Below are 26,035 nucleotides of genomic sequence, written 5' to 3' on the forward strand. Positions count from 1 at the left end.
ATTCTGTAACTAATATAAAACCTGAAACCAATACAAAATAATATTGAATGTAAAGAAATGAAAATTGGAGTGAAATTTTTATAAATTTCAAAGTTTAAATAAAAGCTGTAAAGGAAGGAAGGGGAGAATAAAAATAGTGTTTTTCATTTTAAAGAGTTGTCTTTATATGGTGCTTTTATACTTTTCTAAGTCATTATCTCATTTTAATTTCGTGGCAACTTAAAGACAAGATAATTGTTCCCTCCATTATTCAAAGAAAGGAACTCTTGGTGTCTTGTCCTAATGATTCAATCATCAAGCCCTTATTGTAAAGCAGGGTTAGTAAAATTTTCTGTGCAGGGTCATATCTATACTAATAAAATTTTGGGGGGTGATCAGGCCAGCAGGGTATGGTATTTGGGGGCAATTAGGCCTGCAGAGGAGCAGTTAGATATCAATCAGGCCAGCAAGGGAGCAGTTAGGGGGCAATCAGGCAGGCAGGTGAGCAGTTAGGAGCCAGAGGTCCCGGATTGTGAGAGGGATGTCCAACTGCAGGTTTAGGCCCAATTCCACAGGGATCGGGCCTAAACCTGCAGTTGGACATCCCCTGAGGGGTCCCATATTGGAGGGGGTGCAGGCTGGGCTGAGGGACACCCTCCCCAGTGCACGAATTTCGTGCACCGGGCCTCTGGTTGAAAATAATTCATAAACTCCCAATATGTGAAATGCAAATACCCAGAGTATCACTGGTAGATGCCCCCACAGAGAATCATCACTCTTGGCTTGCCTTGTATCCCTGACTGGACACATGCTACCCCCTGAAAGTTTCCTGTTTGAACTTGGCTCTGAATCTTTGCAAGTTCCTTTCTGAAGCAGAGTGCCTTAACAACACATGTGACCTGTCCCTTGCTCTTGATTAGAGCTCAGGTGCACGGTCTTTCCCAATTGGCTAATTCAAAGGGAGGGGTTGGCCTTTGCTGTTTCAAGATGGTGGCCCCCAAGGGAGTGGCAAGCCATGTGTCCAACATGGCAGCTGCCAAGTCACACAGTCCAAAATGGTGGCTGTCTAAACTGTTCTTTGACAGAAAAGATGATTTGTTTATTCTCACAATAAACAAGGAAAGAGCAAACCAAAATCCTTAAAAGATAGACAGCCAAAATTATATTGCAGACAAACGGAAATCTCACTAGCTGTTTCTGGTGGCTGAACCCTGAGAGGGAGAGCAATAAGAGCCCCCAAGATTAAGAATTCTTGGCAGCTGCTGGGACATTCTTGCAATCTCTCTCACACTTTGAGAGAGATTGTATTGGTTTCAGGTTTTTTAACTAGGCTTCCCCCAAGCAGGACTTGCCTCTTCTTTAAATAAGTTAAACAACAAAGAGACACAAAAACAGCAACACTCTTATACAGGCACGCAGAACACACTAAACGTTTACACCAGAGAATGTCCAGCATTAAAATTACCAAAACAATGTCTTTTGTCCCTGGTTTGGGAACTGCCCCTCTCTAGAATTTCAGTATACTCTCAATGAACTATTAAAAAAAAAATGGGCTGAGGTCTTTTCTAATTGCCTCTACCTCCCTTTGTCTAGGGGAATCTTCTATGAAGATAAATCAGAGGCATGCTTCCTATGGGGAAAAATGGGGTTTTGACATTTATTCAGAATAGTTCTGAGACAGTCTCTAATTTTTTTATTAATTTCCATTTTATTGGAAGAATTTTTTTTTCTATGCTTTTCCTTAGAAGCTTCTAATTTCCAAATCAAGAGATGCTTCCCATATACTCATTCAGTTTAATTTCAGAGCCGGCATTTTCTAATTTCTGCATGCAAAAATATTAACATAGGTACCCCAAACAAACTGCATTTTTGGCCACTTCTCAGTTAATATTTTCTAGCGAAATCTTCCCATTTCTGTTAAGTACTTGCAAGTAAAGGCTTCCTATCAGGAGGATTAAATGAGGGCTGGGGTTTGGGAGCTTCTGGCCTTGGATGCACATTTCCCATATTAATTTTTTTTTAATTTTGGATATCTGTAGTCTGAGCAATCTTTAGACATGTTATGTAGTGGGTCAAATGTGGCCTCGGTTTCCCTCCTGGCTGTCTAAAACCACAGGAAAGTTTCGGGGCCCAGGCAGACCAAGCCTTATGGTGGCCCCCTAGATGAGTCATTTAGTTAATTACAGTTGCATTGGGACTTCCCTATGAGGCTCCTGCATTTCTGACACCTCCACAAAGATTCTTAGTCACCTAAGAACACCCCAGAATTGGACTATTCTAAAAAAATGTTGCCCCTTTATCTTCGGAGCTGAATGAGTTCAGCTCATTTATACAGCAAAGGTTATTTTTGCTCAGACTCTCAGCAATTCAAATTGAAAAGCCAAAATCAAAACCAGCCACCGATTTTTCCCTCCAGTCCCGCCTTAGCCTGGGTTCTGTCAACACTTAACCAGGGGTTCTGTCAACCCTGGTTCCACCTCGAGGATTTTAAAACACAGCTCAAATAAAGTCAGACCCTCTACCAAAGCAAAGGGAAGGTCCTGGATCCAAGAGACAACTCACCCAAATTCATCCAATGGGTGGAGAACCGGGGCTCAGTGGGCCCTTTGCTAGATCCTAGCACCAAGTCCAAGTCCAATTCCAAGGGATGGTCCTAGGTGAGCCTCTTTGGAATCCTGCTGCGACTATGCCAAGTAATGTTAATGTAAAAAACAAACAAACAAACAAACAAACAAAAAAACACCCAAAAAACATTGAAACCTGTAAAGAATTTTTGTGAGTTTATTTGAGCCAAACTGTCAACATATGCCAGGAAGAAGATCCTCAACGAATTGAGATAATGCTCCCTGTAAGGATAAATCTTGATCACTGTGTATGAGTCACTCTGCAGGGGCTGCCCTTGAGGAAGAGTTGTTCTCAGCAGGGTCTGGTGCTTCCTGGCATTCCCTTTCAGTTCTGGTGTGTTCTGAAGATCACCACTAGTTCTGTTGGTTCTGGGTCTTTTTGGGAAAGACTCAGGTACAGGTTGATTTCACACATTGTGTTTAACTGGCCTTGGGTTACCTGTCTGGAGCTACATAGCTTTATGCTGTTTGTGGCTGCATCTACTTGGCCTTGGTGTGTGTAGGAAGGGCCAATCTGTGTCAGACAGCCAGCTTCCTCCAGCTTAAGTGTGGGGACAGTTCTATAAAAAGTCCTAGGCTCTCTGAGGTTGCCTGGTCTTCCTCCAGAGCCTTCTGAAGGAAGACTGTAGAGTGGGCTGTGGCTGGTCTCAATGCAGACACTTGCACAGTTCATGATCTTGGTAGGGCAGGATGACCAGAGTAGAGAGAAAGGACTAGTGGATCTCCTACTAGAGCATTGCACAGTTAGGCATCCAATGAAGGGAAAATGGCTCCTATTCCAAAGCCAAACCACTCAGTCTCTGCCAGAGTCTCTAACTCTAGCTCCCCCAGGAGCTATAGGTTTGGGTTGGGCTCAGCCAGACATTTGCTCTGTAGGAGCAAGCTCAGCAGGGCAGAGCCACCCTGACTAGGGAGGACAGATTTTTAAAAATCTCCAGTTGGGGGTGGTGCTGGCCAATCCCGCAGGAGGAGGTCAACCACTTTGTTCCAGTCCCAGACGATAGACTTTGAGGGACACACACTCTAAATACCTCAGCTCCAAGCAGCACGCCCTTCCCCCTGTATAACTGAGCTCAGCAGGGAATGGCCACTGGGACTTGGGAGGACAAAGCCAAAGAATCCCTTGTTTGGGCTGGTGCTGGCAAGCCTGGGGGAGGACAGCAGGCACTTCTTCCCCTTCCCAGGACAGCCAGGGCTGAGCTCACAGGGGAAGTAGAAGTTGCACACCCCGCAGTTTAGCCACACAACCCTGATTCCCAGACAAAAGTCTTTCTGGGTGATACTCTGGTAAAGTCCCAGCTCTGTGCAGTACTCTGATCTCTTTGCATGACTGAATGCACAGGGCAGGTCCACAAAGTGGAAGGACAGGGCAAGTGACTCAACAAGTTAGAGGGGGGTGCTGGCTGTGTCCTCCAGGTGGGGAAGAATGGTCCTATTTCTAAAGCTACACAGTTCAATCACTGCCGAGTCTTTGCCAAGAGCTTCTTCAGAAAAAGAGCCCCAAAGGTCCCTGCTTCGTGCAGCCACAGGCATCTTTGCAGGACCTGAGCATGGCGGAGTGGTGTTGCCAGTAGTTGGAGGACCAGGCAGTGCACTCCGCAGGCTGATGTTAGAACAATAGGAGTGCTCAATCCTGGGAAGGTGGTCTCTGGGTCTCTAGCAGACCCTCTTCTCTCCCAGGCAGCTGAATCTCCACTGACTTTCACCACCTGTTTCTATGTGGGCTGCTCTTCCTGGTTTTGTTGCTCTGGATTGAGACTCCATGAGCAGAGTAGAGAGAAAGGGTCTGTCTGGGAGAATGTTTTGCAGCCAAAATATCTTTCTGGCTTCTTAGCCACTGCACATAGGTGCGGGGGACTAGCCCGTTCCATGTTTCTGTCCTTCTTATCAGTCTCTAGTGGCTTCTTCTGTAAACCCTTGGTTATAGTATTTCATTTCAGCTAGCTTTCAGTTGGTTATTCAGGTTGTTGGCTCTATAATGTATCTGTAATCCTGTTTGGGACCAGGAGCTGGTGACTGTGGCTTCCATCTACTCTATAGCCATCTTTGACTCTCAAAAATATTTAAATTTATTCCAGTTGAAGATAAATTGAAAAAAATCTTGCTCATGGCTAACATTTCAAACAGTACAGAAGACTTTAACCAGTTAACTGTCACAATATTTTTAATTTAATTACAAAAGGTCCACTGCTTGCGTCTATAGATGCTTATGGCGTACACATGGTTAAACTGAAATAAATGAAAATTTTTCCTACAACCCTCAACTGCTGTGGTTAGATATAACCACTGATGATAGCATCTTAGATCTTTTCAGGAATTTTCTATGCACATATATGTGCACTTTTTTTCCACTTAGCCATTTATTTTAGTTATCTTTTCATTTCAACACACGAAGTGTTACTTTAAACTTTTTAATGGCTGTAAAACATTCTATCATATGGCTGTAACATTATTTATTCAGTTACCTATTGGATATTTCTAGAATTTTTTAAAAAGTCTGTTATAAACATATATCTTCAATTACCTCTGCATACTTATCCCATACTGATAGGGCATTATTCTAGCTTGAGCATTCTGGGTCAAAGCATATAACATTTTTATAGGTTTTTACTCAATTGCTGTCCCCAAAGTGGACTTTAAATTAATACACACAAAAATTAGCATCTAAACAGGCTGTTCAAACTTTAAAACTCACATTGAAGTCCACGATGTGAGTAATTTGTTTTGTGGGCATAAAATGGAAATTTTCCAAAGATGAACATTTTATTCTACATAAATATTTTACTCCTGGGCAACATTTACCATTGCTCACTTATATTTTCAAGTCAATAACACATTACTTGTGCATATTTTTCCATGGATTTAAAAAAATTTACTAATGTTCAAAATAATGTATTTAACCAAAGATTTGTTCTAGACATTGATTCATGCTATTTCTTCCACCTGGAAAATCCACCTTACTTCAAACCTTCACTTCGATGTCTTACCTGCCCTTCATGGTTTAATTTAAATGGTACCTTCTCCTTTTAAGTCATGTTTCCTTCCTCAGAATTCCCAGCACTCCTATTTAACTGTTTTATACCTCACATTTTACGTAATAAGTCCCTTATAAATGGTAGCTATTATTATCATTAGGTACTGAATATTTTCAGTTCTATAAATGTTCTGGTTCTCCCCTGTTGTGCTTGCCTGCTCCAATGGATTTGTTTAAGTTAAACTACATATTTAATATTGTGAGACTACATTTATTTTCTTTTAAAATAAATGGGCCTGGATTTACTTTTTACTAACAACTGAATAAAATCATATTTTTATTCTTAAGTTTCAGATTTTCTAGCACAGCTAAGTGTCTCTTTGGAATTCAGCTGATAAACACATTAACTTTAAAACTAAGAGGTAAATTTGAAACATACTGGTGAGAGTAGCATGGATGTTATCATATTAAAGGCCTTTGGAGGCAAGCTGGAATAGTTTACATGTCAACGAACCTATTTATAGAGCTGACTCCTTCTTTTAATGTCAACTGTAACGTTACACTTATTTTAGCCTCTGGATCTCGAATATCAGCCTTCCTAGTTGTACAGTTCTCTCTTATTTGATATCAGAGAGCCCAATGGAGCCTTCTGGAGCACCTAGTCAGATTAGCAAAGATAACTTTTTAGAAGTTCCTAATTTATCTGATTCTCTTTCTGAAGATGAAGAAGTTAAAGCTACTCTGAAACCTGGTTTCTCCCCTCAGCCTAGAAGACGAGGTTCTGACTCCTCTGATGATACGTATCTGGGCACTCCGTCTTCCGGTACAAGAAGAGTTTCATTTGCTGACACCTTTGGGTTCGATCTTGTATCTGTCAAAGAATTTGATTGCTGGGATTTACCAAGTGTTTCAACCAATTTCAACCTAACAAATGACATTTTCCACCTGGAAGAATATGTTTTATCTCCACTGTTTGACTTGCCTTCTCCGAAAGATCTTATGCAACAACTTCAAGTACAGAAAGCAATATTGGAGTCAGCGGAGTATCTTCCCGAGTCTGCAAGTATAAAGGGCATTATTCGAGTTTTAAATATTTCTTTTGAGAAGTCAGTATATGTGAGAATGTCCTTAGATGACTGGAAGACACATTTTGACATTTTAGCAGAATATGTGCCAAATTCATGTGATGGAAAAACTGACCAGTTCTCCTTTAAGATTTCATTGGTTCCTCATTATCAAAAAGATGGCAGTAAAGTTGAGTTTTGTATACGTTATGAAACTTCTGTTGGTACATTTTGGTCAAATAATAATGGCACAAATTATGTATTGGTTTATAAAAAGAAAGAACAAGAGCCAAAGCCTGTGAAACTTTCGGAAGAAGTTCCTAACAAACAAATAAAAGGCTGCTTAAAAGTGAAACCAAGGTGAGAATACATCTTACGTTCTTTACTCTTTAAAATCTTAAAGTTTTTATGTCATTATTTCATGGGCTGTTAAGGGATCGCGATTCTGTTTAAAAATATACTGCTTGCTATGTATGAAACAATGCTGTTAGGCCTTAACAAGGTCAATGCTATTTAGATAATAGCACTGTGTTATCTCTCCTACAAATATAAGAAAAAATAGGGTATAATGTAATAGTTGGAAGGGGGAATGCAATGTGTGTATTGCTTGCCTAATGAGATATAAATCCCTTCAGTTGAAACTATGGAATCCAGATTCTTAACATGTAAAACTATTTTGTCTTTTAAAATATATTTATTTTCAGCAGTTTTGAAATGCATTTGTTTTACTTCAAAACATAGCCTTCCCCTAAAAAGAAATCCCCATTTTTGTTTGGAGTGATATGTTTTAAGTTAAATCATCAAAGCTATGATTTTCACAGTGAACTAAGAGCAACACATAAACATATGAGTGACGTATGAATACACATAAAACATTATAATATAATTATAATCAAATGTAACATGGAACACAAGGTAGTATAAGCTAATAAAAGTAAATGGAGCAGAATTAAAATAAAAACAACTAGAAATATAAATATTCAGCTTTATAGATTAGAGATTTGGGCTATGACTCCCTCACTAGTAACCTTGCTCTCCTATTAATATGAAAAAAAGAAAACTGGCATTCACATCTCTTTATTGTAGAGGTGGCTAATTTCCATGGCACTGCGTCAGTAGTGAAACACCGAGGAGGAGATAGATCTCTTCTGCTGTGCAGTGTCCCAATGGGAAAGTCCACAGTGCTCCCCCAGCCACAGGCAAATGTTTGATTATCTTCTGGGTTGTCCAAGATCAAATAACTGCTCCAGAAATAGTATAATATGATGAAAAGGGAACCATATTAAGGATTCTAAACAAAATTAAATAAAAACCTAAAATATAATGTGGGACATTTTAAACATCTTTATGCTTTAATGTTCTGACCTAAATGTGTAATTCTAATGCATTAATGAGCTAAATATAAAATAGATGGAAACGATTAACCATATAAAATATTTCTATTTTCCTTATCCTTTAAAGTCATTTGAAAGATTAACTTACTCAACTTTGTGAATTATGCCAACTTTCTTGGTCTAAAGAAAACCTTCTCAGACTTTAACTGATGTTATTAAGAGAGAAATCATAATCTCTGCATGTGCTGAAATAATAATTTAGATGTTTCTGAAATTACTCAGCAGCATGTTAGCTATATAGACAAAATAAGTTCAACATTACTTAACAAACTAATTTTTATACATAAACATTTATGTGTTAAATACTTTCAAATGAGATCGTCACCATGATATTTATTAAACGTGCTACAACTTGCTCTATATGTTAGAGGAAAGCAAAATTTAGAAAAGGCACATCCTTATTATCAAAGAACTCATAAGAGAAGCAAAGCTTGACTTGGGATTTTTGTGTAAGTTAAAGATGTAGTTTCAAAATGACAAGAAATATATGCTGAACTATGGTATATAGAAGGGATTTCTTTGATAAACCAAACTTTCATCTGATATCAAGAACAAATGGGCAACTGATAGGCCTAATCTATCCTAGTCACTATATAATTGGAACTTCAAGTGTAAGATATGTGCAACTATATACAGGGTGGGGCAAAAGTAAGTTTACAGTTGTTTATATGGAAAATAATAAAGCACTTAATGAATAATAACATAAGAATAAACTCAGTGCTTTGTGTACTCACAACTGTAAACCTGTTTTTTGTCCCACCCTGTATATCTATATCTATATCTATATCTATATCTATATCTATATCTATATACCCATACACACATTTGTATTCAGAACAGTAATCATTGGATTCATAGGGGACACCATTAAAGTTTTTATTTATTTATCTATTTACTTTTGAAAGTATTACAGATGTGTCCCTTTTTCCCCATTGACTCCCTCCCCCCACCAGGCCAACATTGCTTTGGGGGAAAACCTGAGAAGAACTAAACCACAAAATAGTCTGAAGGCTTGTAGACTTTCTTAATGAATTATAAAAATGGAAAAAATAATCTCTCCTTCAAAACTACAAATACATTGAATGCACTTCTATAACTAACTTAAAAATCACCAACATCATTCCAGCCACATTTGGACAAGAAGCACTTGCCTCTCGAGGAGGTCATCTGTGCTGTTTCAGTCCAACGGGAATGTTTACACCTGATTTATATGCCACTCACAAGGAAGTGTACAAAGGAAATCCGACAGGTCCTTAGGAGAGAATGTCCCGTTACAGAATATTTATACAGCTTTTCCATGATATAGTTTACATGCAGTGGAGTTTCAAATATTCCCAAAACTCACACAAGAGAGCATTATCAAAATGTTTAATGAATATTACAAATGGATTTCATTCTGAAGAATTTGGTTAGAGAAAAATACCACATTGCATTAATGCTATTTTACAAAATGTGTATTTGGCTAAAGTAAAAATGAACTAATGCTTATTTAATAAATAGTTATAACCTCTAAAATATCCTCCTCCCCCTAAAAAAGTAACAGAATCTCAATGGGCCTTTAAAAAAAAACACATTCCCACACTTTCTATGTAGCTTAATTTGGAGGTCACTTGCTTCTGAAGATAAACAGAAGGGAAATGTATGTGAATTTTAGCTTCATACATTCAAGTAGATTAATAATAGTGTATAATATGTCAGACTTAAAATGAATATAAAGTTGCCCTAATGTAGAGAGTAACATCTCACTTGAATTCCTGTTAATACCAAGGTTAACTTGCTATCAGGGTCTTGGAGATTGCATCTTCTGATAATGTCAATAACCCCTCTAATTATAATGTTCAGAATGAACCGTGGGAATGTGTTTAGTGAGGTAGGATTTCAGTTAAGTCAATCACCCTAGGTAATAAGTTCTTTCTATAGCGATTTTTTTTTTTTCAGATCAGACATTGCCTATTTTCTTTGATGTAGTTATCTATTTTCTTTGATGCTTGTTAATCTATCCACTTTGGACAAAAAGAAACAGCATGAGGGAGCAGAAAGCAGACTTTGTAACTGCATGTGACTGAGAGCTGCCCAAAGGCAATTAACTGCACCAATAAGTCATGCTTCATGAGATACATGATAAGTGTCATCAAATATATGACACTCAAGTATGTGCTAACGAACTAAGCAGATTTCTGATCTACATCTCATGGACTTTATTCCAAAGAAATAAGTGGTATTGATATAATTTGCATTAAATGTACATAGATAAATAGTCTAAAAGTAGCATTCAGGAGCAGTATAATAACCTCAAAGTGAAAATTATGGGCTTCAGCCTGGCTGGTGTGGCTCAGTCGTTGAGCATTGACCCATAAACCAGGAGCTTATGATTTGATCCTTATTTAGGGCACATGGCTGAATTTCGGGCTCAATTCCTAGGAGGGGATATGTAGGAGGCAGCCCCTCAAAGATTCTCTCTCATCATTGATGTTTCTATCTCTCTCTCTTCCTCTCTCTGAAACCAATAAAAGCATATTTTTTTAAAAAATTATGGGCTTCAGAGTCAATCATATTTGTATTTGAGTCCAAGCTTTATCACATGCTAGCTATGTGACCTTGAGCAAATTAAACTTCATTTCCTCATCTGTTAATTAGGAACAATAATTGTAATATCTCATAGGGGTTTTTGAGATGCATGACATCATATTTATAAACTTTTGATACAGTGTCTGGCACATAGTAAGTTACCAGTAAATATGAACTGCTGTAAAAAGACAAGGTTCAATCTAGCTTTAGGTGGATCTGAAAAATCCCAGAAGAGTTCAACCTGCCCCAAAGGTCCTCTCCTCTTTCCTGTCAGGGTTCCTAAATATTCAACTGTCGAGAGCCATTTCCTTGTCTCTTGCAGGATTTCAATAAATAAGCAAAACTATTTGAATTGCAAATTTTCTGAGACATGTGTCACTTTATATCTAGAACATCTTAAAGTTGGAAAAGAACTTAGGGATTATTAATATTTCCATATTTAATAGATAAAATGATGGAGGACCAGATCAGAAAGGTTAAAAAGCCATTAATTTTGCCTTTAAAAAGACATGTGCAATTTTAATCCCAGTAAATGTACACTTACTAGCTATGTGACCATGGGCATATTACTCAATTTCTCAGAGCCTCAGTTTACTCATCTGTAAATGGGGTAATGATGCCTGATGTTGCGATGATTAAAGTAAAATGAGATTGTACTTTTAAGGTTTTCAGTACAGTTTGGGGCATATATAGAATAGTCCTCAAAAGCCAACTATATTCTCATTCAGCTAATTTCCTGATTCTTGGACCTGCATTGTTTCCCAGATGGCACAGCCATCCTTGTTCAGGTTCCAAAACTCATTTCACACGTGTTTGGGTGTCAGGTACTTTGTTGTTAAGCATCAGTATCCAACTCAGAAGCATGGCGGGAAATGTGATCCTGTGGAAACAAGGAGAAGACCCTAGAGAAAAGGCCTCACAGGGGATGAAAGCAGAGAGCTGGAGAGAGAACATTCCCAAACCAAGCTCAGGTGCTTTGGGTACACAATGGAAGCCATGGATAAAAATGAAATAAGAACCATTTAGAGTACATTTAGAGATTTCTACAGTGTGTGATCTGTAACTGATCTTGTGCATTGGGTAAGAGAGTTACTTTTTCAACATCTTTTTTTTTCTTCCTTCCACCAGCTGCTCTATGCATGTTTCCCAACAATTGGGTACATAGACTAACTTCACCTGGTTTATATTTTAGTAAGTGAAACCAACTTATTATTTTAAATAAAGAAACTGCATGATATAGGTGTTGGATGGTATGTATAACTTGGCCAGGTGAATGCAAATACGTTTCTGAAAAATTTTAATGCCAAAGAAGAAAATTGATCAGTGGTCAAATTTTTTTTTTTTAATTGAGGAGTAGAACTGAGCACATTCAAGAATGGGAGAGAAATACTTTCTAAAGCATGATTTTATGATTACAGAGAGTTTATATTGCAGGGTGGTAAAATCATTAAAAGGAGGCCAAGGAAAGCATTGGAAAATGGGGCATAAGATATGGTCATGTGGCATGTTCCGTCAGTGCCATTGAATTGTGAGACTTCCTTAATGTACACTTGCAGTATAATCTGGGATCCTGGAAATAGTCCAAATAGGTGTAAATGGCCCCAGGAGGCCTTTAGGGCTTCATGTATTCCATAGCTAACTTGTTTTGAGTCCACACTAATTGTGGAGGGACCTCGGTGAAGGCCATATAGAAACATAAAACACAGCTGCACAGGCCCCAACGAGATGCAAGCTGCCAGCTGGTTGCAGAAAGGAGAGCCAAATAGCTCAGTGTTTCCTTGGAGATCGACCAGGGTTTCGTGGTTTACTGGTTTTTGGAAATTCATACCATTTGGCCTAGACTTTCCCTAGAGTATTTGTGAACCTTTTCTGAGAGATGAAGAAGAGGGTTTGTTCACACAAGGTTTCTCTTCAGCTTGAGCCGAAGAGAAGCACTATGGATATCATGCCTGACATGGATCCTCTGGGATCTCTCTGAACCTAACTTCTCACCCAAAGCCCATCTGCAGCCGTAGAAAATGGAGGAGGGCTTAAGAACTCTGAGCCAATAAAGCTCCAGACCAAACACAAAACAAAACAAACAAACAAACAAACAAAACAAAACAAAAAAAACAAGATTGTGAAGTGGGACACAGTTTTATACTATCTTCCCATTCTGCTGACTGTGACTCATCCTTTTTCCAAGTTCTTATCCCAATGCCTCAACAGGAATAATGTAAGGGAAGTGACCTAAATGACACAGACTTGAGGTGGGCCTAATTGCCCAGCATCCTGTCAAACTTAAAAATCCTCTCTACTATGATACCTCACTTTGAAACTATGCCTAAAAATATAATATATATGGATACACACATACGTGTGTGTGTACATATGTATGTGTGTGTTTATATGGGTATGTACTCAGACATTTATCACACAAACACACACACATAAAATGTCCCCTCTTTAAAGGCAGACACCTCTAAGGTGTCAGCAATGTCAGGAGCGATCCCTATCTTCTATTTAATTAAGGTTGTTAGGCAAACAGGCTTTGATGTTGGATTGAGACCATGGATATGGATAATTTAAGAGCAGAAAGCACTATGAGGTTTCAGGCAGATTTGAGTACACTCTATAAGCTAAGGCTCTATAGAAGCCTGAAGACTCCGAGAGTACGGAGTGTGTGTGTGTGTGTGTGTGTGTGTGTGTGTGTGTGTGTGTGTGTGTGTGTTTGAAGGGAAGGAGGACTCAAACGGAGGCATAATGGAAAAGCACAGGCTTTAAAGTGGGGCTTTTATTCTAACTAATTACTGTTAACTTGGATAAATTATATTTTGTATCCATTTTATTCAGGAGTAAAATAGGGATGATAATTTCTACTTGCCAGAATTACTACAAGAAATACTTAAATTTATATATATATATATATATATATATACATATATATATATATATATATATATATATGTCTCCCAGTTGCTGACAATTTGTAGAGACTCAAAATAGCACAGGTGATAAATTCTACATTTTAAAATCTTGTGTTGGCAAGTCATATGCCCAAGATTAATGGAGAAATGCTTGTTTCTCTCAATATCATTTCTGCTGCCAAGACCCAGGGTAATATAAATAGTTTCAAAATTAGTTTTGTTATGGGTTCAATGTTTTTAGTCATTAGCCAGGAAAACTAATGTATATTTATGGCATTGCTTCTATGGGGGGAAAATATTTCCAACTTCTAGCAATTTCTGGATTATAAAAGATTTTGAAACATCACTTCATAAGTTGGACACTAGGTAACTTTTTAAAAATCATTTATTGTTTTTATTTTCATTTAAATTTCATTTCATGAAAATTTAATTTTCATTTCTTGAATGCTTGAAAAATGTTTATGTTTATTGGTGATTTTTTAAAATATATTTTTATTGATTTGAGAGAGGAAGGGAGAGGGAGAGATAGAAGCTTCAATGATGCAAGAGAATCATTGATCAACTGCCTCCTGCACACTCCTATTGGGGATCAAGCCCACAACCAGGGCATGTGCCCTGACTGGGAATCGAACAGTGACCTCCTAGTTCATAGATCAATGCTCAACCGCTGAGCAACACTGCCCAGACTGTTTACTGGTGATTTTCATCTCATTTTCTATAACTGATTGTTCAGATCTTCTTTCAATTTTTTAAAATTATCTTTATCATTGAAAATATTGCAGATTTCTCCTTCTATTCTCCCACTGACCCCCTTCACTCTACTCCACAAGGCCTTCACCATTCTACTGTCTGAGTTGATAGGTTATGCATATATGCATATAAGTTCTTCGGTTAATCTCTTCCCACCCCACCCCTCTTCCCTCCAATATTCCTTCCCCCCACCTCTAATCTGACAAACAACAAAAAATTATCTATATCTATTAGTCTGTCTCTTATTCTGCTTGTCCATTTTGTGTATAGATTCAAATGTTAATAGATATGTATTTATTGCCATTTTATTTTCATATTTTTTATCTTCTTCTAGAAGACCCTTCAGCATTTCATATAATACTGGTTTGGTGGTAATGAAATTCTTTAGCTTTTCTTGTATAAGAAGCTCTTTATATGTCCATTGATTCTAAATGGTAGCTTTGCAGGATAGAGTAATCTTGGTTATAGGTCCTTGCTTTTCATCACTTTGAATATTTCTTACCATTCCTTTCTGGCCTGCAAAGTTTCTTTAGAGAAATCAGCTGAGAGTCTTATGGGAGCTCCCTTGTAGGTACCTAACTGCTTTTCTCTTGCTGCTTCTAATATTCTCTCTTTGTCTGGAGCACTGGATGTGCTGGCTCTGGGTCTTCCCAGGAGGCACAGGCCAAGGTCAGCCACAACCTGTGTTCTGCCCAGGTCTAGCCTGCATAAGTAGCAAAGTGCTCTGCAGATGGCTGCTTCTTGTGCTGGGCTTGGAGGTGCCCCAGCAAGGCCAAGCTGTGAACCAAGGCCAGCACTGCTAGTGCCAGGCCTGGGGCCACTTACAATAGGTATGGCACGCCCTGATGCCAGATGCTTCTTGTTTGAGAGATTATAGGAAAATCTGAAGCCTGTGCTAAGATAGGCCATTCCTATGGTGAAGCCACTAAAACAGCTTGGGTGGGCCTGAAAATTGGGTGGGGTAGGATCTCAGGGAATCACCAGGGTAGGGCAAACAGTGTGAGTTAGGTTGATGCAATCTCAGATATGGCACCCACCTGCTGGCTCTGTGGGGAGAAGGGCTCATCAAAGGAACAATGACCTCTGCCGGCACTTCTTTCTGGGGAAAAGTTGCCCCTCCAGTGTTCATCTCACCCTGATGCCAAACAGTTCAGTTCCACCCCATAGGTCTCTAGAGCCTTTCAAGCTGCTGCCCCAGTGCTGGAGCTCAGAGGGAGTGAGTCTGAGTAAGTCTGAGCACAAACCCTTTATGAGGAACTGCCTAGGACTACAGCAGCCTCAGCCACCCTCCTCAATCCATGCTGGTTTTTACAACCAGAAGTTATGGGGACTTCTCTTCCTGGCACTGGGGGTCCTGGGGTGGGACTGAGACTCCCATGCTCCTCAGGGGGAACCACCACAGCTGAGATTACCCTCCTCATTTTTATCCATCACATGTGGATGTGGGACCAGCCCTTCCATGCCTCGCCCCTTCCTACCAGACTTGATGTGGTTTCTTCTTAAATTTCATGGTTGTAGGGCTTCCATTCAGTTCTGTTCCAGATGGTTCTGAATGATGGTTGTTCTGTAGTTTAGTTGTAATTTTGATGTGGTTGTGGGAGGAGGTGAATATCATGTTTATCTATGCTGCCATCTTGACAGGAAGTTGACACTAGGCACTTTTTTAAAGTAAACTACAATATGGTGTGGTTTTTTTTTTTAAGTTGTTCTTCCTAAAGTGGTTCTTTTGGATTAAATAACTGGGTTGGCTGTGCAGAATTTCACCTTATTACTCCTGTACAGTATATCTATGAATAGAAGATAAAATTGCATTTTACATAAATCTTTTCCTCCAAAAAAATACATCATATACCATTGCATTTTGGCCATTCCATTGTTTTAAACATTCTCTGTACCTCATCACCATATAAAAAAGTAAAATCTCCTCAGAATATCTCTCAATTGTTTTCACATTTTTGTTCTACTTCTCTAATAGCCTTACTTCATAACTGGCATGGTACTGTTAATAACTGGTTTTGACACCTTCATCATACCGTCTTGCTGTTTAAAGGTTGTATGACAAATAGAAATAAGTTGCTAGATAGTTATGCATTGGTTAGTGAGAACCACTAATTGTACATTAAACAAACCTGTCTTATAAAATTTTACTATTCCCTCCCCCATTAAGTTACTCTGAAAATGGTCCATATGTGTTGTATAAGAGTCTGTTCAAATCACAACTAGAAGTAGAATTTAACATTGTAAGACAATGATTGTCTTATGTGCAGTTGTGGATTTGAATTTTACTTATCCCTTTTGGAATTTGTGGTAGTCAAAAAGATAAAATATTTGCTCAATTTATATTTGTAAAGCCTGCCAAATAGTAGATGCTTTTCCTAAGTATGTGAAACAGATTTTAGAGCCCATTTAACACTCATGGCATTCTGAGTCGTTTAACAAAATTAAGCCATTATACAAACATACCCTAATGACTCAAAATCTATAAGAAAAACTTCAAGCTGATTTTCATTCTTAAAAATTACTGTGGATGTCTTCACACAAATACAAATCACATAGAATTGCTCAGATACATTTCAGCCTCATAAGCCATATGTAAAATGAAGCTGGGCAAAAAAATGCACATTTTGCTAATATCTTCTTTTGAGAACATTTATAAATAATTTCATAATATATTGTTACAACTTAAATCTTTTGAGAATTTATCAATAGAAAAGTTGCACAAATTTTAAAAATCATGTTGAGGTGTAGCAGAAAAAGAATATAATCTTCACATGGAATCTTTTGTTTTGTTTTGTTTATTGTCTAAAGTTTTACATATGTCTCCTTTTTCCACAATTGACCAAACCCCCTCCCCCAGCCATTCCTACCCTGGGCAAGCCCCCACCGCCCCAGTGTCTGTGTCCATTGGTTATGCTAATGTGTATGCATACAAGTCATTTGGTTGCTCTTTAACCCCCTCCCACCCCTACCATTTGTCTCTGGATCTATTCTTGTTCATCAAATTATGTTGATCATTATATCCCACATATGAGTGAAATCAATTCACATTGAATCTTAAGTGGATATATAAAACTATTGCATTTAGTTTAAAGTTTTAATCATTGTCTCTAATGGTTTCTTAACAATTTTCATTGAATTGTATTGTTACAGAAGATACCATCTAATTTTATCTTTTGTTTAAGGCAGAATAATTCTGAAAACCACTCAAGCCAAATAGTTATAAATTTCTTAATCATCTCCTTGGAAGATAGTATTCTTCAGTAATGCATTCTATAGGAAATACTGTGCATTTTATGCAGCCATTCATATTGTTCTATCTATGTCTTTAATCTTGTCATTTGTTTCTCTGCTTTTCACTCAAATTAAATGTTGGAGTCCCTATCATTATACTTTAAAATTTAGCAAAATTATCCCAGCTGGTTTGGCTCAGTGGATAGAGCATAGGCCTGTGGACTGAAGGATCCCAAGTTCAATTCCAGTCAAGGGCACATGCCCAGGGTTGCAAGCTCAATCCCCAGTTGGGGGTATGCAGGAGGCAGCCAATCAATGAATCTCTCTCATCATTGATGTTTCTGTCTCTCTTTCCTTTCCCTTCCTCTCTGAAATCAATAAAAATATATTTAAAAAAAAACAAAAATAAAATAAAATTTAGCAAAATTATATTGTTTCTATCACTGGTTTTTATTTTTTTATGTCAAGTTACTCAATAATTTTAGAATTTTTTTCTTTGAAGTCCTAACAAAAAATAAAAATAATTTGTAGTATTTTAATGCAGAATTCAGAAAGAAAGAAACTCATGACCAACTGGATTCTCTTAAGCAATTAATTATATTGCTATTTTAAGGACTGTGCTTTGCCAGGACTAATGTATCAAGAGAAAGCCCAATCTTATATAATAAAAGCCTAATATGCTAAGTGTCTGGTCAACCAGTCGGCTGTTCAACCAATCAAAGTGTAATATGCTAATGATGTGCTAAGGCTGCTCATCCACTCGCTATGACATGCACTGACCACCAGAGGGCAGACAGTCAACTGGTCAACCAGTCGCTATGATGTCTACTGACTACCAGGGGGCAGATGCTCTGGTCAGAGCATGCTGCTGGGGTCCGGCCGATCAGGACTGAGCGAGATGGGCTGGACATGCCCTGGAGCCCTCCTGCAGTCCCTCCCCAGATGGCCAACCTCCTGCGTCTCTCCCTGGCCCGATTTTGCAACAGAGGGGTCCCTCCACCTGGCCAGCACCCTCTCACTATCCAGGACCTCTCGGGGGATGTCGGAGAGCCAGTTTCAGCCTGAACCTACAGGGAGAGCACCGCTCAGCCAGAAGCCGGGCTCACAGCTGGCGAGCACAGCAGCGGTGATGGGAGCCTCTCCCGCCTCCGCAGCAGCGCTAAGGATGTCCAACTTAGGCCTGGGGAGTGGGCCTAAGCCTTCAGTCAGACATCCCCCAAGGGCTCCCAGATTGCGAGAGGGTGCAGACCAGGCGGAGGGGACCCCTCCCCGGTGCATGAATTTCATGCACTGGGCCTCTAGTAGGTTAATAGCAGGCTAGCTAAGGAGCTCTCCCGCTTTAGTTTATAGGACTGAGTAATACAGGTAGTATTTATATTATTACTATACCTCCTCTGGTAGTCAGAGACAGGAAGGATACTCTTTTATTTTTTTTACTAAATTACAAAATTGAAGTATTTCTAGAAGATTACTTAGTTTATATCCCAATCCTACCTAAAATGATAGCTGTGTTAGAGTTTTTGAACCCCTCTTAAACATATAAAAATAATTTGAAATACTAGTTACACTAATTTCTAGATATCTAATTTTTAAATAAAATTTCACTCAAAAATATAATTGCATAAGTAAGACATTGAAAAGAAATATCGATTAGATTTGTAAAAATAAAATTTAATATAGATCAGCTGAAATTTAAGTTTGTTATAAGTGCATCCTTTTGTAGAAAGGTTAATACTGCGTCTATAGGCAAAATTCATTTAATATATGTTAAATTTCTTGACATGCTTGTATGTGTATACAATTTTAACTAAGAGCTATTTTTTCTGGTCAATGAATATGTGCAAATCCACTTGATAATTTATTTAGCAAATTGAACATAAGTAGCAGTATGCATTCAAAACATCTACATTTAATTATCCTTGATGTGTTTCTTTTTAAGTGGAAAAAATACATACATATGTATGCATGAGCTTTACTTAAAATTTGTCTTGTGTATACATATATGTGTATTAAATATAATAAAAATATTTTTCATTTAGTTCAGTTTTTCTATTATGTTACACTTTCTGTATTAGTAATATGTCAATCAAAACAAACTTTGGCAAACCAAGTTGTTTTTAGAAAATGCTAGTTACATGAACATACAAGGCATTTGTTTCCAAATCTCATAAAATTTATGTAGTTCAATAAGACCCCTGCTCTTATTGTTGATTTATCAATATTGTGAGACTTGCTTTTGCCATTTCATTTCTTTGTTATACTTCTTTTAAATTACCAGTATGTTAGCAATATTTTCCCATGATGTAACTATACCTATGCTACAAAAATAAAAACTTTTCTTAAATAAAAGGGTTTGTATTGGCTACATTTGCATCTGTTGCAATATATTTATAGGTAACAAAATTAACATTTAGCAAAAGACCTCATGTTTATCAGATTTTTTTTTGTGTGTGTGTCTGTAAGGAAGAGGACTTTTGCTATATGGCCCTCTATATCTATTTAGTCGGAATGTTCGCAATGGTATCATTTAAAAAATGGTGGCCTTTTCCTGCACGTTTAAATACCTTATGTGTGTGCCATCTAGCCAAGTGGATTGCAAGTTCCTTGCGGTCACGAATGGTATATTAGTCTAGGCATCATCACCCACAGTGACCAACTCAGGATTTTTCACATAAAAAACTCTGAAAAAATATTAAAGGAACTGGTTTTCTCATTGATAATGCTGAGGCCTGGTAAAACACAGAAGTGCCTTCCAAATATTCAGAGAATGAATTGTGTTTATTATAGTTTTAATATTGAGTGCTTTTATTGTTTTCATAATCTTTAAAAATAAGATGCCTCTGGACATCTCCATCTGGATATCCAGGTGTCAAATTAATTTCCATAAAGTCCCAAAACAAAACTACATTTCTCCTACAATCTTAATTCTTCTTCCTTTATTCTACATTTTGTTCAAAATCATAGTCATCATTTCTTTCAGACAAATAAGAAACTTCAACATAACTACTGATTCTTCTTTTGCCAACACCTTTTAATTTCACATCCATATTCTATTCTATGGCTGTGGAGATAATAACTGTGCATTTGATGAAAAATAAAAATCACTTTAAAATATATTGTATATTATAAAAACAACAGATGAAAATGAATTTTGTTTCTGCAATAACCACATATTTGTTGCCTAAATTAACTCAAAATTAAATATAAAATTAAACATATTAACCATGTTAGTCTTGTAGACAGTCTAAATTTAGATGTTACTTTCAGTTACCATGGTATCAATGAAGGATCAGTTGAGGAATAAATTGATAATCTCATTATTGTCTTTCCACTTTTTTAATGCCTTTAAGTAGATGATTCATTGAGTCACTACAATTTTACTTTTCAGTAATATCAGGTAATCTTAACATCTCACAGAAAGAAATACTTATTGGTCAGCCTCTGACATTCTTTATGCTGTGGTCTAGACCAGTGGGACCAGAACCAGAAAAATACAACAGGCTGAGTAATAAAAGACCAAAGGCAGATACTGTTTGTCCACTAATCAGAACTGAGTCATTCATTCTTTGTTCTTGCCAGGACCAGGATCAGGAACAGAGCTCCTGTTAGTTCTGCTGCTAATGTGGCGCTCACAGATTCTGACACTAGTGGATCTGGACCTGGTTGTCCTGTCGTCCTGTCTGCTTTTTTTTTTTTTTTTTACTGTATTTACTTCCCTTTTACCTCTCCCAGATTCCTCCTATGTACCTAAACATCATCAAGTTGTGTACCACTGTCATCTCTGTCTTTAGAGTGCACTCTTGGTCTTACCCTACATGTAACCTAGAGCAATGCAATGCATCTAAAATGTTTAACCTTAAAACCTACAAAAAGACAGTGTGATCAATCTGCAACATTCTACTGAGCACTATTAAAAAGCTTTCTTTTGTTTTGATATAATTTTAGATTTTAAAGAAAGCAACAGGAAGAATATGAAGACTTCCCATATTCCTATATACAAATGTTTTAAAATTATATAACAGAGGGTTCTAGTTGCATTGATTCTTGTAGGTAAAATCTTTGACTTTTGAAAACTTTAAGCAGTGGTAATTTTCTAGTTTGCAGCTAATGGCTTATTTTGCAGAATATAAAATGCATTTTAAATGTTTTATGAAAATATTAACAAAACAATTGGAAATAGTACTAATATCAACATATTATAATGCTTTTAAAACTTTTAAAATCATATTATTTTGTGACAAATGCATATTTTAGGAAATAGCATAAATAATTATATACTTTACATGGTAAAAATAATAACATATCTATAATATAACTCTTATATTAGTTTTCATTAAGACTTTAACTATAATGTTCTTAATATCCTAAACAAATTTATTGTACAAAACCTAAAGTCTTCACCCAAAGTATACATGTATTGCTGAGGTAGGAAAATGCATGTCTTTTGCAAATAGGTATATTTCACTTTCTCAGAAAATTCTCAATGAAATTAGTTGAAAATTAATATTTTATCATTTATATTTGCTGTTTTCCAATTAATTTGCTATATGTAGACTGGCTCCCACTGGAAATGTTACATATAAGTCTAAATTAAATATTTTCTGGGGAAGGCTTAGCTGTTGGCTGAGCAATAATTTGTTGTACAATATAATGTACTTGTCTGTGATGAATTGTAACCTCTGAGGTAATTAATATTTTGGAAACGTTTTTAAAATTATGTCGGCATGATTACAATGGTCAAGTGTGTGTGTGTTTAATTCCTGGAGAATCCCTTAGCCTCTTATAGTAATTTTGGACCAATTTCCTTTCATTCTCCTAATTTTGTGTCTATGAATCTGTAACATTTGTGAGAATTTGCTTGCAAAACCAGGTGATACTTTCATCGCATGTATGGACCAAAGCCTATTGATAACTTTAATTGTATGACATTTTACTGCTACATTGACTTAGTTTGTTTTTTTAATTTAAAAATTTCTAACCATATAAACTTAAAGAATGTATGTTTTAATTCTCTTATTACTATTTCCTAAGTGATATAAAATTACCTTTCATTAGGTCACTTTTATATGTTGCAGTAAGCAAAGCCAGTCCCATTTCATATGAGAAGAAATTTAGGCAAAAGGATTCATTAGATCAAGTGCAGGAAATATATGACAGGAGAAGCTGGCTTTGTGAGTTAAGATCTCTAATTCTCTGTAGCTCAGACCAACAGTGCTCCAAAAAGCCAATTATTCATGAAGAAATTATGGAGTTCTTACTTTATATAGAACTCTTCTAGAAAGTTTCTATCTTCAAGCATTAATTTGGTTAAGGGACAATATTTAAACACATGATATGCTAGCAACCAACACATTATGTGCCAAACTGAATAACATATGCTCAGAGGAAAACGTAGGGGTTAAAGAGCAACAGGCATTAGAGATTATACTACAGGCTGACCTAACTAGAAACAGCATCAAAAGGAATTGAACTTGACCTTGAAATGCTAAAACTTGGGTCAGTGGAGAAAATGGTAGGAGAGCATTCACACAGTAAAATAAAAAAATTTTGAAATGGCAGCAAAAGGACAAGTTGAAAGTTTTGTTAGTCAATCAGACTGCTGGGAATGGAAAGAACTGTGGGACTCAAATTTGAAGAACAAAGTTGAAAAAGAATTGTACATCTTGGTAGGCTAAAATTTTTGAACTTGAGTTCAAAGGACAAAGTAGCAGTTTAGTTCTATTAATCCAGAAAAGTATGCTGGGTAAATTAGAATGGAGAAAAAGTATGAACTAGTTTGAAAGTAATTGCAAATGTTAACTATAACTTCCCTAAATATTTTTCTTTTTAGATATTTTCATTAATTATTTAAAGATTCTCATTGCCTTGAAAACTTCTTATGACATTTATGAATATCACCATACTTATGACTGTGTTTGGGTTATATCATGGATTAAATAATATTTTCTATATTTATAATCATTTTCACTTACTGTCTCTACAAACTGGAATTTTAAAACAAAAATTTTATCCTTTTTCACTATCAATTTAATTTTGAATTCTACTATAGGTCATCTTTAACCTAAGTAAGTAGATATGAATTATGCCAGAGATTATATGGTCGATGGTCAACTGTCTGCCCCTGGTGGTCAATGAATGTCATAGCAAGCAGTTGAGCAGCCTTAGTATATCATCATTAGTATATTATGCTTTGATTGGTTGAATGGCTGACCGGCCGACTGGATGACCGTACACTTAGCATATTAGGCTTTTATTATATAGGATATATACCTATTTCATGAGTGATTTATTATACTACTTTTGTCATGCTTAGATTTATTTTTTACAATTAGTTTTGATCCCAATTAGTCCTTCAAAAATTAAGGTTGATATTTTAACTTAGTGAAAAAGATTAGCTCAGGTATTTGAATCTTTACCCTCTTGGATATATGGAAATCACATGGAAATAATTCCACTAGTATGATTTATTTTATAATACTAATGACCTCAAAAATTGAGAAGGTATTGGTCTTCGTTAACATGAAATAAAAATAATTATGGCAGCTACAAAGCTCTTATTATGCTCTTTAGTTTATGTATTGATAGGGAGTAAAAAATCAATAACTAGAAGAAATTAACATAGGATCTTTATACCTTCCACAAATATTTATTGAAGCATACTATGTGTCAGGTACTATTCTTCCAATTTTAGTATATGTGCTGCCGAAGTGAGCACGTCAGGTACTATTCTAAGCACTGAGTATACATCAGCAATATATCCTACATAATAAAAGGGTAATATGTAAATTACCATCACTCCGCGACGCCCACGATTGGGCCAGCAGGAGGCACAGGGGGTGGTACTCGGGGTGGTCGGGGTGGCCGATTGGTCTGGCGAGACGCTGAGCTCACGTCACCAGCGGTGGCGCGAGCTCAGCGTCTGCGCCATGGCTGTGCTGCGGCACAGAAGGGGCCTCTGGGGCAGCGAGCCCACGTCCTGCTGCAGACCATCAAAAGCGGGGAGCGAAAGCGGGGGAGCTGGCTGTCTGTCTGCTCCGGCACCAGGCCTTTCGAAAGCCTCCACTGCGCCGGAGGCTTTCAAAAGGCCTGGTGCACCAGCGGACAGACAGCCAGCTCCCCCGCGATCGAAAGCAGGGAGCTGTGTGTCCGCTCCAGCACCAGTGGACCCCCTGCCATCAAAAGCGGGGAGCAGGCTGCTAGCAGTGTCCGCAGAGCGTGCTAGGCTTTGCGGGGCAGTGGATATGGCCTGGATGGCAGGTTAAGCCTAGGGGACCCTACACGTGCATGATTTAATCATCCACTGGGCCTCTAGTATATATATATATAATTCTTGTCCTCATGTAGCTTATATTCTAATGGAGGGAAAACTAGTAAGTAATAAACATAAAGAATAAATATATTAAAAGGTGATACATACAATTGAGAATATAAAATGCAGAGCAGCATTAGAAGAATAAGGAGCAAAGTATATTTTTCAGTGAGAAGGTTAAAATTGATTAGAGACTCAAAGATAGTCATGAAGAAATCTGGGGGACTAGAGTTCCATGCTAAAAGAAGCCACAGTGCAAGTACACTAAATAAGTTCAAGTGATGGACTTCCCCTTCTGCTTGCATAGGGTTCTCCTTTACTTTAGATCTCTTTTAGAGTCTTATGCTTATTTCCCATAGCACCAGTACTACTCATAGAGTCTCTGAGAGAAATAGAGACTGCAGCAAAAGCATAGATGAAACATAAAATTACCCATTGTCTTGGACACCAAGCTTTTTAGGGTCCCTTTCAGCTTTCTCTGGCTGCTTTACAGCTTCCTGGATCCCCATATGCTATATTTTAGACTCATCTTTTTTTTAATTAAATCTTTATTGTTGAAAGTATTACATATGGCTCCTTTCCCAACCCTCAACCCCCATTGATCCCTTCTAGCCCACCCACACACCTCCCCACCCCAGATCTTCACTGTCCTAAAGTCTGGGTCCATGGGTTATGCATATACTGTATGTATATGAGTTCTTTGGTTGATCACTTCCTACCATCTCACCCTTCCTTGCCTTCCCTCTGAGATTTCACACTCTGTTCCATGCTTATATGTCTCAGGATCTATTTTGTTAATCAGTTTATTTTGGTCATTAGATTCCACATATGACTGAGATCATGTGAATCTTGTCTTTCTCTGACTAGCTTATTTTTGCTTAGCATTATACTCCCCAGATCATTCCATGCTGTCCAAAAGGATAAGAGATCTTTCTTTTTTACTGCTGCATAGTATTCCATGGTATAAATGTTCCATGGCTTTTTTATCCACTCATCTGATGGGCACTTGGGGTATTTCCAGATCATAGCTATTGTAAATTGTGCTGCTATAAACATAGGGGCGCTTACTTTCTTTCTGATTGGTGTTTCAGGTTTCTGAAAATATAATCTTAGAAGTGAGATCACTGGGTCAAATAAGAGTTCCATTTTTAATTTTTGAGGAAACTTAATACTGTTTTTCATAATGGCTGCACCAGTCTGCATTCTCACCGCAATGTACTAGGGTTCCCTTTTTTC

The 26,035-nt window shown here is 37.4% G+C and overlaps 1 protein-coding gene across 1 annotated transcript in view; it reads left to right on the forward strand.

Annotated features, from left to right (window-relative positions):
- Positions 1–6,216: 6,216 nt before the first annotated feature.
- Positions 6,217–26,035, forward strand: part of PPP1R3A (protein phosphatase 1 regulatory subunit 3A) — a gene marked incomplete at both ends in the record, with an annotated part of 54,721 nt that continues 34,902 nt past the window's right edge. The window contains one exon of the mRNA XM_079786230.1: positions 6,217–7,001. Coding sequence (XP_079642356.1) covers positions 6,217–7,001 — 785 coding nt within the window. The remainder of the gene's footprint in view (positions 7,002–26,035) is intronic.

Source organism: Cnephaeus nilssonii, assembly GCF_951640355.1.
Source record: "Cnephaeus nilssonii genome assembly, chromosome: 12".
NCBI lineage: Eukaryota > Metazoa > Chordata > Mammalia > Chiroptera > Vespertilionidae > Cnephaeus > Cnephaeus nilssonii.